Source organism: Dromiciops gliroides, chromosome 2 (genome assembly GCF_019393635.1).
Source record: "Dromiciops gliroides isolate mDroGli1 chromosome 2, mDroGli1.pri, whole genome shotgun sequence".
Classification (NCBI taxonomy): Eukaryota; Metazoa; Chordata; class Mammalia; order Microbiotheria; family Microbiotheriidae; genus Dromiciops; species Dromiciops gliroides.
In genome coordinates, this window is record NC_057862.1 from 77,450,490 (window position 1) to 77,469,572 (window position 19,083).

The following is a 19,083-nucleotide window of genomic DNA, read 5'->3' on the forward strand; positions in this document are numbered from 1 at the left end:
GGCCTCTTTCTAAATGTGAAGCAGAAGGCTTTGGTGTTGGAACAGAGACAGGTATCAGAAGACAAATGGGAAAATATGTTGGAATTAGAGGGCCCTATTGTTGCTGAAACCATACTATTCCTGCTCCTTGGCAATGGCCCTGAATGGAAATTGGTCTTAAGTTTATATTCTGTTATATCTATGGGAAAGGAAGGTCATCAGAAGAGAGAACATCCTGTCACAGACAAGGACCTCCCCCTGCTTCCTTGGCCTGATCCCCTGGGGACTGGCTCAGGTTTGGCTGTAGGAATCCTATTCCAAAGCGTTCTGGGAGTGGGGAGCCATATATCTGGGCAGAATTGGATTCTTGCGGCTAAAATCCCAGGGCCCAGATCCCTTGGTACTCTCCTCCTCCTTCCCACAAGACATCCAGATATGGGCAGGAATCCAAAGCCCACTTGCCTTGTGTCCTTTTGTTTCTCCCCAAATCATTGGGTGCAGCATGCTCTTAATCAAGTGCTTGGTGAGTTAAGCACAGTGTTAGAGAATTATAGCTTTAGAAAAAGCAGCAAACACAGCAGTAAGAGAAGAGAGGGGTTTAAAGAAATCAAATGAATAATGTACTTTTTCTTCTAGTGCAGGGACTCATAATCTTTTGAGGTATCAGAGATACTTTTGGCAGTCTGAAGAAGTCTAGGGACGCCCCCCCACCCCCGGAATTATGTTTTTAAATGCATTAAGTAAAAAACACAGGATCACAAAGGAAACCAATTATATTGAAACAAGCTTCTCTCTCTCTCTCCCCCACTGTATGTATGTGTGTGTATTATACACACACACACACACACACATATATATATATATTTTTTTTCACCCATTTGTTTGTTTATTTTCCCATCCAAGTTCATAGACGCATGAAATTTACCCACCCACCCTTTTGGTTTCCATGGACCCAGGTTAAAAACCTCTGTCTTAGTATATTAGTAAGTCCAGAAAACCAGAAAAACTGAATATTCCTTTGCCCACTCCTACCTCTCTTTTCTTAGGCTGGCCCTCCCCTTTTTCTTTTCCCTGTTCCCAAGCATCTCCCATCCCCAGGACAAGAAGTCTACTTTTATTTAATGGCTACTCAGGGAGAGCGTTTGCTTACCATAAATATCCCAAAAGGCAGACTTTTTGTTTCTTCCCCAGGTAGATTATGGGGAAGTGGAAAACTGCAAGAAATAGCCACAGTTGGAAGCCAAGAGATGAATTGGAAGCTGAACAGAGAGGTCTTTGTATTAAGGCAGTCTGATTAAAATGACCTTTGAATACTGCTCACTTTGATAAGCCTGGGAGGGTATACCTGTTGTAGAATAGGAATGAACTGACCAGAAAAACTGGACTTGGGGGCAGGTTCTGTCTTCCATGTGAATGCTGGTTATGTAAATTTCTGACAGCTAGGGTTCTAATAACAAATGGAAGTTTTCAGACAAAGATGGGCTGTACGTGAACAGGTAATTCTAAGTATTTCCTAGGAGCTTGGGGAATACCAAAATGAGTGTAAGGTGTGGTCTCAACAATAAGGGGGTGATACACAAAACCATTTGCTTAGCTATTATCAAATCTAAATCCTGCTAAACTAAAATACCAGAGGAGGAAGAAGGGCAGGATTTTCCTCCTTTGGGAAACTACTTTTTGGGAAGACCTTAGTGGATTGAGTGCTAGAACTGGGATTGGGAAGACCTGACTTCAAGTCCTGTTCCCGCACAAAAATTAGCTGTATAACCATGGGCAAGTCACTTCACCTCTCCAGGCCTCAGTTTGCTTATCTGTAAAATGCAAAATAATTCCTATCTCTTCTCGGGGTTGTTGTGAGGATGAAATGAGATAACACACATAAGATGTTTTGCAAACTGTAAAACATAATGTAGGGGCAGCTAGGTGGCGCAGTGGATAGAGCACTGGCCCTAGAGTCAGGAGTACTTGAGTTCAAATCTGGCCTCAGACACTTAACACTTACTAGCTGTATGACCCTGGGCAAGTCACTTAACCCCAATTGCCTCACCAAAAAAAAAAAAACAAACAAAAAACCCAAAAAACATAATGTAAATGCTTGCTATTGATGTTGTTACTTGAAATTGCTTACCTGTGAACATCACCACAAGAACCAGGGTAGTAATGTTCTTGTTACAGTAAATGAAATTTTGTAGAGAATTATGATGCTTTTGGGGCCATATTTGTTCCATCCATATGTGTGTGATGCTGAAGCCACATTCCCATATGTTTAGCTTCTTGAGGGTACAGTCCTTAATGTGTAATTCGATTTGGGAAGAGAATGTGCCTGCTCTCAAGAAGTTTTCATTCTACTGGGGGAAATAGAACATAGCAATCTATAGCAGGTAGATTTCTCTTCAGAGACTTCTCATGCTATCTAGGGAGGAAAAGAGGGTCTCACCTTCTTTTGACTTTCCCCTGATTCTCTGCGCTCCTTAGATCCCTGATTATTTGACAGCATGGATTTGGATAAGGATTGTGAAGTTTGGGTATTGCGTACAGTGGTCAGAGGAAGGTTCTGGGTTCCTTGGTTCTATATACAGTAATAATGCTAATCATAATGGCCTGTGTTTATATAACACTTATAAATGATTGCCTCATAACAAGCCTTTGTTTAGATCATTAGATTAGATAAATCAAGTATTTACTAGGGGTAGGTACAAGGGAATTGACTATTTGCCATCTGACTACATTTGCAATGATCCCTCAGACAGGGAGTGATCACTCATTGGGAGGACTACATTTCCCATGGGACATTGTACCTGCGGCACTGGGTGATTACATTATAAAGTGAAGCTTGGGGCAGCTAGGTGGTGCAGTGGATAAAGCACCAGCCCTGGATTCAGGAGTACCTGAGTTCAAATCTGGCCTCAGACATTTGACACTTACTAGCTGTGTGACCCTGAGCAAGTCACTTGACCCCCATTGCTCTGCAAAAAAAAAAAAAAAAAGTGAAGCTGTTGCGCAGCTCCAGCAAATCGATTGACTCAGTAGTTATGGGTACTTCTGAGATGGAGAAAAAGAGAGCCATGTGGATGAAACCAGTATGGTGGTACCTAGAACAAGGAGGATGGTGACCAGCTTGCCTGCTGGCTGTTGAGAACAAGCTGGGGGCTGCTGATAGAGACTTATTGTGGCTGAGATGTAGAAAGGGGCACATGATGCATGCAGGGGTTCAGAAGCTATGCAACTGAAGATGCCCTCTTACCCTAGGCTAGACCCTTTGGTCTGGTCTCATGTCATTCTTTCCACCCCTAACCATAACTTGACTCTATTTTGATGGGAGCGGAGGATGCAGCTATCACTTAATTTCCCCATTACTCACTTTGCAATTCTGTAGGTATTGAATACTTTACCATCTGATCTATGGGTCCTCTCTGCTGCCACCATAGCAGCCATTGGACATTTAAGTTTGAGTTTGACATTAGTTTCTCACTGTTCTACGATGGGGGCTTGAATCTAAGCAATGTGTTATTCCAGAGTTGAAAGGGATGCATATCATTCACCCATTTTACAGATGGGGAAGCCAAGAGAGAATTGAAGTGACTTTCCTAAGATCATACCATTAGTAAACAGCAGAATCAAGACTTAAACCCAAGTATTTTGATCAGTATTCTTCCTACTAACTATACTAGGATGCCTTCCACATAATTTCATGTATTTCCAGACTCTGCTTCTATTGATAGGAAATACACTATCTCCTGGAAGAACATTTTTAAGTTGGTGACTTAAGAATCATGAGTAGTGGGTGGCAGAGCTGGGATTTAAGCCCAGGTCCTCTGACGCCACATCCATTGCCCTTTCTTCCGTTCATGCTGCTCTGCTGAAAATATTCCCAGGATATATTGTATGCTTTCATTTCTTCTTGGCTGGAGTCTATTGAACATACGTTAACTTTGCCTGAGTGACTCAAGGTCACTCTCATGAACACAAGCTATGGCACTAAGCTATAGATGTGAGGCAGAAATAGATCTAGGTGGTGGGGGTCCTAATTTACCCAGTGTTCCACTGGATGCATTGAAATACTGGCTAGTAGTAAGCCCTTATCATTGCACACTGATGCCCTCAGGGCCTGTTGAGCTGCCAGTGTCTTGATCTCTCTGTTTCTCTCTATGTCTGGTCTTTCTCTGTCTGTCAATCTCTGACTCTCTCTCTGTGTCTCTCTTTCTGTCTCTCCTCTCTTCCTCCTCCTCCCCCTCCTCTTCTTCCTCCTCTTCTCCTCTCCTCTCCTCCTCCACCTCTTCCCCTCACCTCCCTGCCCCTTCTCTCTCTCTCTCTCTCTTTTTCCTCCCTCCCTCCCTCCCTCCCTCCTTCTCTCCCTCCCCCCCACCTCTCTCTCACACACACACATCCTGGCTGACAAATACAGTATAAATTTCTTATGCCCAGTGCAAAGACCACAGTACTGAGGGCTTTACATTCCACAACATTTTGTTTTAATTTTATTAATAGCAAGAATAACCATAGGTAGCATTTCTATAGAGCTTTAAGCTTTGCAAAGCACTTTACTTATATTATACTTATATTATCTTGATCTGATCCTTGGAGGTAGGTACTAATATTATCCCCATTTTGCATATGAGGGGACTGAGGCAAAAAGAGGTTAGGTGACTTGCTTAGGGGGTCACACAACTAGTAAGCATCAGGGGTGGGATTCAAACTCAGGTCTTCCTGACTCTCAAGTCTAGTGCTATCTACTCTGCTACCCAGCATCTGATTTCTCCCTTTTTGCCTCTGCCTCAGACCCCCAGACTACAAGACTGTGCCTCTTTCCTTCCCTCCCTTCCATTCTGGCTCACTGTCAGAATGTCTTCAGCCCCCACCCTCCTCACTGTTTTGATGTCCATCATCTCTGCTGCCATTGCTTCTACCATCTTCTTTCTTTTTTTCCCCCTTGGTTTTCCTGCTTTCTTTTTTCTCTCGTTTTCTGTTCCTTCTTTTGTTGTTGTTGTTTGTCCTTCTTTCTCAAAGAGGACTATGACTTCATGACTTGCACTAAATTGGATTTAAGTGAGGCAGGACGGAGCAAAGTCACCAGCTTCACTCTCTCCTCCAGAGTCATCTGGGTGCAGTGGCAAGATATATATCAGGACAACTGGAGATGGCCCCAGATGCTTAAGGCAATTGGGGTTAAGTGATTTGCACGGGGTCACACAGCTAGTAAGTGTCTGAGGTGAGATTTGAACTCAGTTCCTCCCAATTCCAGGGCCATTGCCCTATCCACTGCACCACCTAGCTACCCCCTACTTCTTGTGACTCTCATGTGAAAAGAATCACTTTGTTCTGTTCTTTCTGGCTGGTGAAAAAAGCCAGCACAGCAATTCTGCTATAACCTTCTGGGGGACAGCTGTTGTGCTACTGGTCAAAGGTTACTTTTTTTGAGCAGGAAGAGATGATTCTTCTTCATTCAGGGACATTCTGGAGATAGCAGAGGGTTTACTGTTCTCGGTGTACTGATGGGCTCTTATTTTAAACCCAGCCACCCCTACATGGAGCAGAGCTTTCACATGCCTAAGTATTCTAGATTCACACCCTATGAGGTGTATCATGCAGTTGCTTTTTTAGAATTTAGTGTCATTCGTGGCTCATTCCTTCATAAAAATGTCTGAATGTGGTTCTGCAATTCTCAGTGGCGCAGCTGACAGAGTGCTAGATTTTGAGTAAGAACGTGGGGGCTTGGTCAAGTTTAAACTTTGTATTTCCCTCATTATCGAGTTTAGTGCCCTGATAGATGGATGCTGAAGTTTAGTCCATCAGTGCAGGGCAGCACCTCCTTTGTAACTCAGTCTCAGAGGGCTCATTCCAGTACTTAGCAGTGAAAGGACTTGCCAAGAGGTCACCCGGCCACCATGTCCCAGGCAAGACCTGACCTGATATTTTCCTGGTTTCAAGGCCAGTCATTACACCAAGCTCCTTCACACACTAAAAATCTGAAGTTACCATAAAGGATCAAATCACATTCAGTTGACTACACTTTGTAAGGCCATAAAGTGGATTAATATATTTTAGGAAGATTTTTCAACAAAGAAGGTAATGGGAAGGGGGGAGGAACTATTTTCTTCGTTTCTCCTTAGCACATAGTTATCAAGGAAATGTAACCAGAACACCCTGCTTGCCAAATATTTCCATTAATCCATTTTTTTCATTAATCCATTTTAAAATATGAATCTCTGAGGTACAGTTTAGCTTACTGAATTAAATTCAAACTCTTAGATCTCTTCTCTTAGGTAAATATGGTTGGGGCCAGGAATTGAAAGATAATCTTCAATTTCACTTTCCTCTAAGCTACTTATTCACTTTATCCTAAACTGAGAGCCTCTCAGGGAAACTGCTTTACCTGAGTTTACCCATTTGCAAAAGCAGAGCCCTCATACTTCATGCCTAGCCTGCAGGTTGTTTGAGTAGGAAAGCCTATTTTAAGAGTAATATTTCCTTGGGGGCAGCTAGCTGGCACAGTGGATAAAGCACTGGCCCTGGATTCAGGAGGATCTGAGTTCAAATCCAACTTCAGACACTTGATACTATCAGTGTGACCCTGGGCAAGTCACTTAACCCTCATTACCATGCAAAAAAAAAAAAAGAGTTATGTCTCCAAGATCAAATGTAAAATCCTCTGTTGGGCTTTTAAAGCCCCTTACTACCTGACTTCTTCTTACCCTCTTAGTCCTCTTACACTTTAGTCCCCTCTACATACTCCACCATCCAGTGACACTGACCTCCTTGTTGTTCCTAAAGCACAACTGACAACTCGTGTGGCCTCAGTTTCCTTTTCTATGTAACTGAAGGAGTTGTGCTAGATCATCTCTAAACCCCCTCTCAAATCAATAGTTCCTGTAATATATTAAGTTATCCCTTCCACATCGTGGCTTCCCCCATCTCAATATATCACTGGTCGGCATAAGAAATTAAATGGGAATTTTGGGGGAGTTTTGCAGAAGCCACAGATGATAACGTGAATAACTTTAGAAACTCAGAAATGCATAAAATATATGTATAGTGCTGCAAATGTCCCATAAAAGAAAAAGAAAAAAATCAGATTTCTCCTTTGCTACGAAGGGAGGACCAAAATATTTTACATGGATTTTCCAGATCATTGGAGTGCCCCCCCCAATGTGGAAGGGAAAACTGTATTTATTCACTCCTCACCTCTGACTCTAGGCTTCCCTGGTTTCTTCCCACACTGAGTTCAAAACCCATGTCTTTGGTCTCCTCCCCACACTCTTCCTGAGATTACCTTGAGTTTACATTGTATATATCTTGTATAGTTATTTACTTTGTTGCCTTCCCCCACTAGAATGTGAGCCCCTTGAAGGCAGGGGCCATGTTTCTGCTTTTCTTTGTATCCACAGTGCCCAGCCCAGCCCAGCACATACTACTAAGTGCATGGTAAATGCTTTCTAACTGACTAAATTATAAATTCTCCTTCCAGATGTAGAGATGCTTCAGTCCAGTGCCTCTAACACGAAATCTGCAGACTCTTTTCCCTTGGCCACCAAAGACTCCATCATTCGCAAATTTTTGGAAGGTAAAAGCTGCATTGTAGGTAGGGTAGAGGAAACAGAGAAGAGAAATTATAACCCAAGAATTTGTACAGGTCTAGGAGAAAGTTGGCCTTACCTGTAGGCAGTGACATATATGTGGTATGTTTTTAGGAGTAGAGAAAGGACCACCTGCAAAAAACCAAACTAAAACAAAAACAAATAAACTGGGGTAGCACTGGCCCTGGATTCAGGAGGACCTGAGTTCAAATGTGACCTCAGACACTTGACACTTACTAACTTTGTGACCCTGGGCAAGTCACTTAACCCTCATTGCCCTGTCAAACAAACAAACAAAAACCAAATAAACTTCTCCAGCCTGTTCACCATTAATAAGTATGTTGAAGTAAGTCATTAACTCCAGAAGACCCCTGTTAAAATAGACATATTAAGTGAGAGGGCTAATGCCCAACCTATTGTCACCCACTAACATTTGGAAGTAGATTCACTTATTAGGTTAACCACAGAGAGCCACCCCACCAGGCAATAGCTAGTGGTAAGATGGGGTGGGTACCAGGTGTCAAGGGAGGAAAAGTTAGATTCTTCCTGTAGGTTCCCCTAATCATTTCTTCCCTTTGTAGAATGGGAAGAAGGTAATAGGACATTGGAGCCCTATGGTTGGTATGGGTTCAGAGATGTCCCCTCATAATTCCATTCAAACTACTAGGGAATAGTTCCTGTTTTTCTTATGGCCTCTGAATAGCATCATATGTTTCTTGAGTGCTAATAGAATGATGACTTAGATCCCAGGGAGTAATATGAAGCTACAGGGATAAGCTTTTTCCCTGCTATAAAATGATCCCCAAATAGGAGTAAATGGGTAGTAGGGGGGAGGGGGAGGAAAAGAGGCAAAGGTTGAGGAATATCATTGTTTTCTTTGTGTGTCCATATTTGGTTCAAGAGCTGGTTTTAAACATTTTCCAGAAATGACTGCATTCTGCCAAGCTGGTAGGGTCATTTGCTTCTCTCCTGTTTCCCAGGCAACAGTGTAGAAGCCACCCATTTGGAGAGAGACTCTTGCCCTGCTGGTGGGTGTGAAGACATTTACCACACAGTAGAAGATGACAGCACCTTTCCTATGGACCTGGCCAATAGACCCCCAGTGCCTGTGCCCAGGCCAGAGATCAGTCCTCATGCCAGTCACCAGATGTCCCAGAGTGAATCATATATTTCTAAAGGTAAGACTCATGCCATGTAATATTGCCTAGGAGATGCATTCATCTTGTGAAATTCATCCCAGGAATTGAAAAAAGGAAAATTCTTTAATCCCCTAAGTGTATTTCCTTACTGTTCTCAGCTAAGACTATGAGTAGTTAGAGCAATATAGCCTTCCTAAATGATTCCCCAACCACCTCTAAGACAACCACATTTGATTCTACTAGGTTTAAGAGTTAGAATAAGGGGAAATTGGGGGCAGCTAGGTGGCACAGTGGATAAAACACCAGCCCTGGATTTAGGACTTGCGTTCAAATCTGGTCCCAGACACTTGACACTTGCTAGCTATGTGACCCTGGGCAAGTCACTTAACCCTCATTGCCCTGCCAAAAAAAAATAAAAGAATAAGGTGGAAATTACAAGATCTGGTCCAGAAACTTATGTTCTCACAATATTACCTAAGTCAAAATGACTTACATAGATAGTTTATATATATACACATATATACATATACACATATATATTTATATAAAATATGTGTATGTATGTTTACATATATATACATATATTAATGAAACAGACATTTATCACTGAAGATCTCAATTGAAGAAGCAATTTTGTGTGTGTGTGTGTGAGGCAATTGGGGTTAAGTGACTTGCCCAGGGTCACACAACTAGTAAGTGTCAAGTGTCTGAGGCTGGATTTGAACTCAGGTCCTTCTGACTCCAGGGCCAGTGCTCTATCCACTGTGCCACCTAGCTGCCCCTGAAGAAGCAATTTTTTAATATAAAAATGTATTGCTTTTTGTTATCATATCTGTTCCTACTCTAATCCATCTATCATGTGTTCCCACTCTAATCCATCCTCCATATAGATGTCAAAGTGATTTTTCTTAAGAAAGGCATGACACAATACCTCCCTATCTGGGGGCAGCTAGGTGGCTCAGTGGATAAAGCACCAACCCTAGATTCAGGAGGACCTGAGTTCAAATTTGGCCTCAGACACTTGATACTAACTAGCTATGTGACCCTGGGCAAGTCACTTAAGCAAAACAAACAAACAAAAAAGAAAACCTCCCTGTCCGATAAATTCTGGTGGCTTCCTATTACTTCTGGGATAATATACAAACTTCCAAATTGTTTTTAAATTTGGATTTTTGAACAAACCTATAATTTCATTGACATGTTATTCATTCTTTCTTGTCTGACTCTTCATGATCCCCTGGATCATAGCATGCCAGGCCCTTCTGTCCTTCACTTGGACACCTTTTGACTTGAGGGCTCATCTTCCAATGTCAAAGATACTGGAGTGGTTTGCCATTTCCTTCTCCAATGGATCACCTTTTGTCACAACTCTTCACTATGACCTGTCAGGCGTGGGTAACCTGGCATAGCATAACTCATAGTTACATTGAGCAATGAAAGTCCCTTCTCCACAACAAGGTGGTGATCCAGGAGGGGTTTCAGTTAGCATAGGGAACTCCTTTAAGTAAATTCCCCATCTCTAATGCTGATCAGCTTCTGTTTTGTAATTTACAGTCTCAGTTGCCTAAGCATTGGAAGATTAAGCAATTTTCCAGGATTAAGTATAAATGTGAGACTGTGCCATGAAACCACACCTTCCTGACTTCATGATTGGCTCTCTATCCACGATACCATAGGGGGTCTCTTATTTGGTTTTTAAGGCCCTTCATAAATTGTCCCCAACCTACCTCTCCAGCTTTACTTTCTACACTGAAGAATTGAGCCAACCCAGCCTTCTTCCTATTCTTTGCCCATGACATTCTATCTCCTGTCTCCATACTTTTGTACTGAACCACCAATATTCTCTCATCTCTGCCATGTAGAACGCCTTACTTCATTCAATATTCCTCTCACAGACTACATTCTATATGAAACTATTCTTGAGTCCCTCAATTTCTAGGACTCTCCTTATTTTGTATTTCTAGTGTATATATTTGTGTATGCGTGTATATATTTATATTCCCCACTACCCCCACCACCATGGAACGGAAGGACCCTTTCATTTTTGTCTTTATGTTCCCAGTGCCTGGCTCAGTGCTTTGTACACTATAAACACTGGATAAATGCTTGTTGATTGATTGATTGTACTGCCAATTTCCTTCATGGTGTGATAAGGTGAAGCTCTGTAGTTGAGTAGGTGGCATGCATTAAGCTCAAATGGGCAGACTGGAGATGCTAGAAGATAATTTCACAAAGTACAGAATCTAAAGTTAACCAACAACAAATGACCCTGTCATAAAAGCCAATACTATCAATCACCAAAAACAATGGTTGACAGGGCAGCTAGGTGGTGCAGTGGATAGAGCACCGGCCCTGGAGTCAGGAGGACCTGAGTTCAAATCCGGCCTCAGGCACTTGACACTTACTAGCTGTGTGACCCTGGGCAAGTCACTTAACCCCCCCCATTGCCCCACAAAAAAAAAAATCTTAAAAAAAACAATGGTTGATAGGAGGCTCAAAGGTTATCAGTGTGCTCCTACTGCAGACGTCCTATTATTTTTTTAAAGTCCATTAGAATTCTATCATCCATTTGTATAACCCTATTTTTTTTAGCCTTAACCACTTTGTGGGAAAGTGAGTCCTATTATTTTAAACTGACATATTAGTCTTTCTTTTGTTGTTGTTCAGTCATTTCAGACATGTCTGACTATGACCCCATTTGGAGTTTTCTTGGCTAAATACTAGAGTAGTCTGTCATTTCCTTCTTCCAGTTCATTTTACAGATGAGGAAACGGATGCAAACAGGGTCAAGTGAATTGCCCAGGGTCACACAGCTAGTGTCTGAGGTTGGACTTAAACTCAGGTCTTCTGACTCCAAGCCTAGCACTCTATTCACTGTGCCACCTAGCTTCCCATATTACATTCTTTAATGTGTCCTAAAACTGGACAAGTTTTGAGGGGGGTCCCCATAATTCTAGTATGTTCCAATTAGATCATCCAAATTTTGTTCTTCTCTATTCACTTCATGAGTTTGTTCGTTTCATTCATCTCCCCTCCCTGCCTTTGTCTTTCTATACAGGAGAACTGATACCTACATGTTTCTCTTCATTGAGAAATCCCTCCATATTCTTGATGACATCAGTTCCCTCTTTCCATTGGATACAATATTCCTTTGGTGGAATTACTGTGGATTTTTTTAGGGTATTTTTTTTCTTTAGAGCAGGACAGCATTCTATCCCACGTGCACCCAGTTCATTCATTCATTCATTCATCTATTATTTATTTATTATCATAAAGTTTTTTATTATTTTTCAGTTACATGTAAAGATAGTTTTCAACATTTGTTTTTATAAGATTTTGAGTTCCAAATTTTTCTCCCTCGTTCCCTTCCCTCCCCCTTCTCCAAGATAGAAAATAATCTAATATAGGTTATGTATGTACAATCACATTGAACATATTTCTGCATTAGTCATGTTGTGAAAAAAATCAGAACATCAGAACAAAAGGGAAAAACCTCAAAAAAGGAAAAAAAACAAACAAAAATAAATGAGAAACTATGGTTCAATCTGCATTCAGATTCCACAGTTCTTTTTTTCTGGATGTGGAAAGCATTCTCCATCAGGAGTCCTTCGGAATTGTCTTGGTGAGATGAGCAAAGTCTATCACAGTTTATCATCACACAATGTTGCTGTTACTGATGCACCCAATTTATAAGACATTTTACAGTGATTCCAGGAGGAGGATTCTATAGAGGTTTGTATTGGCTTTCATTTTATGTTTTTCATTCTTTAGTATTTTCAGATAAAAGTCAGGAGCGGCCTGGAAATTTTTATATTTCTTCTGAGCTCATGAGAAAAGGTAGGACAGAGATCCTTCCTTGATTGTTACAAAGCTTTTGTTTGTCTTTTTTCTCATTTTCGGAGGAGAGGGGAGTTGGGGGAGGAAGGAAAGTTAGGAATAGGATTGCGAATCTCCATCATGTACTTGTTTTTCAAGTATAGAATAAATTCATCATGTAGCTTCCATAGCTGTCCTGCTGTCTGTGATTCCTTCTATTCTCTTTTGTGCATTTCAAAAACATGTTTCAATGTCTCTCTTTTCCTTTTCTTTATTTTTTTTCCTTGGCTACTTTATTCCTAGCTTCCCTCTCCCTCCTAACTTCCCTCTTCCCTTTGTAACAAATATGCATAATCAAGAAAAACAAATTTTCACATTAGCTGTGCCCCAAAAATGTATATCTCATTCTGCAACTTGAGTCTATCTCTTCTCTATCAGGAGATGGGTAATGTGCTTTTACTCATTGGTTCTCTGGAAGCATGTTAGCTGCTGCATTGATTAGAGTTCATAAATCTTTCAAAAATGTTTACCTTTATGATTTTTTTATACTGTATAGATTATTCTCCTGGTTCTACTCACTTCATTGAAGACCTGCTATAAACATTTATGTACATATGAGTACTTTTCATCTTTCTTTGATCTCTTTGGAGGTAGAAACCTAGTAGTAGTAATTCTTGCTTAAAGGACATAGACAGTTTAGTGACTTTGGGGCACCATTCCAGATTTAAAGTACTTACTATGTGTGGTAAGCTCCTGTGAAAGGAGCTGAAGGAAAATAGAAAGATAGATAAGACATAGCTCCTAACTCAATAATCTTACAGTGATTTTGTTTTATTGTCTAATTGTTCCTAGAATTGCCAGTTGCTTTTTTTCTCCTTCCTTGTCCCTATTCTGCATAAATTCATAGGATCTCAGATTTAGAATTGGAAGTGACCTTAGATAGATCTTATCTAATTCAGTCCCCTTATTTTCCAGTGGAGAAACAGGAAGCCCAGAGAATATAAATGATTTGCCCAAACTTACTCATGTCAATAAGAGGCCGAACCTGGATTTGAACCCACCCCACATACTCTAATTCCAAATCCAGCCCACTTCCCACTCTATGACACCACCTGTTTGATTGGTTACATGTCGGGTCTATGTGGTAACTTTTTTGTTCTTTTCCAATCTGTTTTTCAGAATAATTCTCTCGAAAGCTCTTTGAGGCAGGAATAATCTTTTGCCTCTTTTTATATCCTCAGAGCTGAGCACAGTGCTTAATACATGTTTATTGATTGATTGAGTATTCCTATATTACCCAGCTATCTGCTTTCCCCTGCTGGATTCATGTGTATGACCTTAACCTAATGTTGTCTTTTCTCAGAGCCTCTGGTCAGGCCATGGAGGGACAGACCCCAGTCAAGCATTTATGATCCATTTGCTGGCATGAAAACTCCTGGCCAGAGACAACTCATTACCTTACAAGAACAAGTAAAGCTAGGCATTGTTAATGTGGACGAGGCTGTTCTCCATTTCAAGGAGTGGCAGCTGAATCAGAAGAAGAGATCGGAGTCCTTTCGCTTTCAGCAGGTAATTTCCTCCTATGTTTGTCATGATTAGAGATAGAACATCTAGAATGGAGAGTTGCTACCCAGTGGAGGTTTCGGTAGACTTGCTTCTTCTTTTTTTTTCCAGGGCAATTGGGGTTAAGTGACTTGCCCAGGGTCACACAGCTAGTAAGTGTTAAGTGTCCGAGGCTGGGTTTGAACTCAGGTCCTCCTGAATCCATGGCCGGTGCTCTACCCACTGCTCTACCAAGCTGCCCCAGCCTTGCTTCTTTCTGAAAAATGTAGAACAAGAGGCACTACCTGTACAAAAGTCAGACTATAGCCCCTCCACCTCCCAGGTCTCCCATCAAGGACAACCTTAGCAGAAGTGGGGAGTAAGTAAAGAAGAAAGTCCACTGCTTCCTAGACCTGACCCTGCTCTCCGTGACTTAGTTTAGGAAACTGACCTCACATGCAGTCATTATGCTGTGGTTTTATGTCTCTTTGTCAGAGTATAAACCCAAGGAGGGCATCTGAGATTCTCTCTTAACACAGCAGAGGAAAAGCTAGACTAAGTAGCTAATTAACTTTAGCTGGCACTGATAATTCAAGCTAATAATGCCAAATAATGAATGAATGAAAAAAACAAAAATACTTACTTTGCGCTAAGCACTGTGCTAAGGAGATGGTATACTGTGAAAGAGAACAATGATCATTAAAATATTAATAATAGCTAGCATTCATAGAGTGCCTACTATGCTCCATGGGCAACTAGGTGGCACAGTGGATAAAGCACTGGTCCTAGAGTCAGGAGGACCCGAGTTCAAATCTCACCTCACTTATTAGCTATGTGATCCTGGACAAGTCACTTAACCCCAATTGCCTTAAACATCTGGGACCATCTCCAGTCATTCTGATCTATATCTTGGACCCACTGGACCCAGATGACTCTGGAGGAGAGAGTGAGGTTGGTGACTTTGCATAACCCTTCCTCACTTAAATTCTATTCAGTGCAAGTCATGACATCACCTCCCAATGTCAAGGTCCTCTTCCAGAATGAAGGACCAACAACAGCAACAACTATGCTCCAGGCACTGTGCTAAGAGATTTACAATTGCTCTCTCATTTGATCCTCACAACAACCTTGGGGGGCAGGTGTTATTATTCTTGTCATTTTAAAGTTGAAGAAACAGAGGCAGAAATCTGTCAAGTGACTTGCCTGGGGCCACACAGCTAGTAAGCATGTGAAGCTGGGTTTGAACTCAGGTCTTCTTGACTTCAGGTCTAGTACTCTGTTCACTATGGCACCACCTCACTGTCCAATCATAAGGTCATTCAGTATTAGTGAGTACAAGTGAGAAGTCTTTTATTTTTGTATTCAGAAGATATAAAAGATATAAATTGGAACTGGGGGGATGGGGAAAAGACCAAAGGGAGACAGTCCCTGCCCTTAAGGAGCTTACATTCTAATGGGGAGATAATGCTTATGGGGGGGAGATATCTTGGGAGGGGTATTTTGGTTTTGTGAGGCACAGGGATCATGTGTGTGTGAAACCATAGGGGAGATCATTGACATACCCTTTCTAAAAGCAATGGCAGCATGAATTTGATGAAGATTTCAGAACTGGAAGAGGTAGAAGAGAGAGTTATGCTGATGAGGGCTGATGAGATGTCCAGGTAGGGGAGTCAGTCAATGGACATTTATCAAGCACCTACTGCGTGTCAAACCCTGTGCTAAGCCCTGGGGATACAAAAAGATAGTCCCTTCCCTCATGGAATTCACAATCTAATGGAGTGAATCATAGGAGAAGCTGGTCTAGCTGTGGTAGGCCATGTGAAACACTGATTAATCAGGGTAGCATTGGCCCCGGGAAAGGGATTCCAGAAAAGAAAGGGTTAAACCCTCCACGGCATAGTCTCTGGTCCATAGACTGGTAAAATTACTTATGTTCTAGTTTGCTTTTGTCAACTCAATCAAAGAGATGAAAATGTAAAGGACAGAAACGAGCACAGCTAAGAGGAATTAAAGCTTAAGATGGGTGAGGATAGGGTAAGAGAAATGTTCTGAATTAGTTCATGAGGGGCCCTAAAATGTATTGGCAAGAGCTTGGACTTGCAGTCAGAAAAAATGAAATTAGAGTTTTTAAACTTTTCATAACTTGAAAGCCTTTAGAATACAAAATTAGTCTTGCCAATTGTAACTTGTTGGGGCAGCTAGAAGGCAAAGTAGATAGAGTATAGGGTTTGGAGTCAGGAAGAGCTATGAGTTCAAATTGTCATTTAACCCTGTTTGCCTATTTCCTTGTATGTAAAAAGAGCTGGAGAAGGAAGTGGCAAACCATTCCAGTATCTTGGCCAAGAAAACCCCAAAAGGGGTCACAGAATCAAACACAATTGAAAAATGACAACAAAATTATATAATATAGAAAATTAAATATTGTTATTAATAAAGGTTATTATTGACACTATCAACATGGAAACATTTCTCTAGCTTAGTCTAGAGCTCTGTCTTGCTCCAGTCCTGTGAATTGATAGTAACTTAGATATCATATAATCAGATGTGTAGTTAAGGATATAGGATCAAGAATCAAAAACATCTTAACAAAATGAAACTCCAGGTTAAATCTAATAGGACAGAATTTCACAAAAGTAAATTGCCAGGGGCGGCTAGGTGGTGCAGTGGATAAAGCACTGGCCCTGGATTCAGGAGTTCCTGAATTCAAATCCGGCTTCAGACACTTGACACTTACTGGCTGTGTGACCCTGGGCAAGTCACTTAACCCCCATTGCCCCACAAACAAAACAAAACAAAACAAAACAAACAAAAAGTAAATTGCAAGTCCTTCATTCAGGTTATAAAGAGTCAAAGTACAAAATGAAAGAAATGTGGTTTAACAGCAATTCATGTGGAAAAAAATGACAACTTAGAAGTGTTAATTAATTACAAGCTCAGTGTGAGTCAGTGTTATGTGGCTGCCAAAAAAAGCTAATACATAAACTTTTTGGTGTGGGTAGTCCTTCCTCCCCCCCAGTGCTGATCATAACCTTTCCATACCCTCTCCATCTTTGTAGATGGCATTCATGAACTTCTGTAACTGAAAAAAGCACCAAGCATCCTCCAACAGTGCTGTGACCATGCCCCCCTTAGGTATAAAATCTTGCAGCGTCTCTCAGTAGTTTACAGTATAAAGTCTGAATTTCTTAACCTGGCCATCAAAGCTTCCCCAATCCTGTCCAATCCTCCCTTTTCTATTTCCAACCATGTCTCCAATAATACTTTCCATTCCTGCCAGACTTAGCTATCTCTGAGCGTGCCATGCTTTCCACTTCCCCCCTTTTTTTCCTTCTACACCTTTGTCCAGTCACTTAATAAATATTTACTGTTTGATTAAATCATCAATGGTTCTTTAACCCTGACTGGATCCGGTTGACTCCCTTTAAGGGATAAGCAGGAAGCATAGACAACGCCCTGAGAGCTTGCTGTTTAAGAAAAAAAAAAATGTCTTGCCCAATCATGTGCTGATGTGTGGCAAACTTTCCTGTTTGGGGATGTCTCAGGTTCTTCCCCCTAAACTACCCTCTTTGGAATCTTCACTCCCTGATGATGAGTCTGGAGGCTCTTTGTATTGTCTCAGCCCTTCTTCTGTTCACACATTGAGTTGTTGGGACTGACTTTTAGCACTTCTGACACAGATGTTTCCAACATTCCTTCTCTCTCACTGGGAGAATGCTCCCCTCTAGAACATCTGTCTGTCACTGCACTCAGTTCTGGAAGCTTAGGGTTTGCCAGCCCATTCCCACCTCTTTAGGACCTGATTTTGATGGCTTGCTATTAACCCCTGACTTGCCACCACTATGTCACTGGAGCTATCCACAAACAGGATCGTAAATTGCAAGTCCTTCATTCAATCCATCAATAAGCCTTTATTAAGCACCTACTGGATGCTAGGATCATAGCCAGAGGTACCTTAGAAGCCATATAACCCAATTTACAGAGGAGGAAACTGAGGCCCAGAGAGGTGAATTGAAAGACTGCTTACTATGTATGAGGCACCCAGAAGAGTTTTCAGTCTCTCTAGGGCAGGAGTTCAGGGGGTAGTACATGAACGTTGATGGGGGAAATGATATCTTTATTTTCACTAACCTTTGGATTTCTATTGTTTTCCTGTGTATTTTATTTTATGCATTTAAAAGTATTAATTTATTTTATGCATTTAAAAGCATCTGAGAAGGGGTCCATAGGTTTCACCAGCCCACTAAAAGGGTTCATCACATAAAAAACTAAGAACCCCTGGGCTAGAGAGAGAAGATGTACACAGAAAGAGATAAGGAGAATCAGAATTTCAGTGCTACTCTGAATTCCTGTAGCATGTGTTGAATGTTTTCCAAAGCTACCATGTATTGGGAGACAGTGTGGTGTGGTAGCAAGAGCACTAAGCAGGCATTCCCAAGAGATGAGTTCAAGGCCCACCTCCTCTGCTGATGTTGGGCAAGTCATTTGGCCTCCATGAGCCTTAGTTTTCTCATCTGTAAAATGGGCATGATACTACTGGTTCGATCTATGTCACAGGTTTATTATGATGAAAAGCAACATAGACATGAGTCGTTGTCATTGTTATTATCATCATCGTGTAAACCACCCCCTTCATATTAAGATGAGGAAACAGAGTTCCAAGAGATGAAGTGACAGCCAGCATTAATAGAGAGTAGTAACCTTGGGAGTAGAACTCTGGCTTCCTGACTCCTAGCTTGGTGCTTTCGCTATTCCAGTGCCTTAGACTCTAGAAAAGGAAATAGAAAGTGGTACAGAAGTTCAGCAGAGAGATGGGATTGTAAGGGAAGTCTTTGAAGAGAAGATGGGACTTGAAGGGAGCCTTAAAGAAAAGGTGGGGTGGGGGATGGCTAGGTAGCATAGTGGATAGGGCATTGACCCTGGAGTGGGAAGGACCTGAGTTAAAATCCAGCTTCAGACATTTACTATCTGTGTGACCCTGAGCAAGTCACCTAACCCCATTGTTTTCCCACCCCACCCCCCAAAAAGGAAAGAAA

General features: G+C 41.5%; 1 protein-coding gene across 1 annotated transcript in view; it reads left to right on the forward strand.

Annotated features, from left to right (window-relative positions):
• PIK3AP1 (phosphoinositide-3-kinase adaptor protein 1) overlaps positions 1–19,083 on the forward strand; it is a 133,894-nt gene that overhangs the window by 88,105 nt on the left and 26,706 nt on the right. The window contains exons 9-12 of the mRNA XM_043990352.1: positions 7,445–7,540; positions 8,534–8,731; positions 12,464–12,529; positions 13,872–14,077. Of these exons, the coding sequence (XP_043846287.1) occupies positions 7,445–7,540; positions 8,534–8,731; positions 12,464–12,529; positions 13,872–14,077 (566 nt within the window). The remainder of the gene's footprint in view (positions 1–7,444; positions 7,541–8,533; positions 8,732–12,463; positions 12,530–13,871; positions 14,078–19,083) is intronic.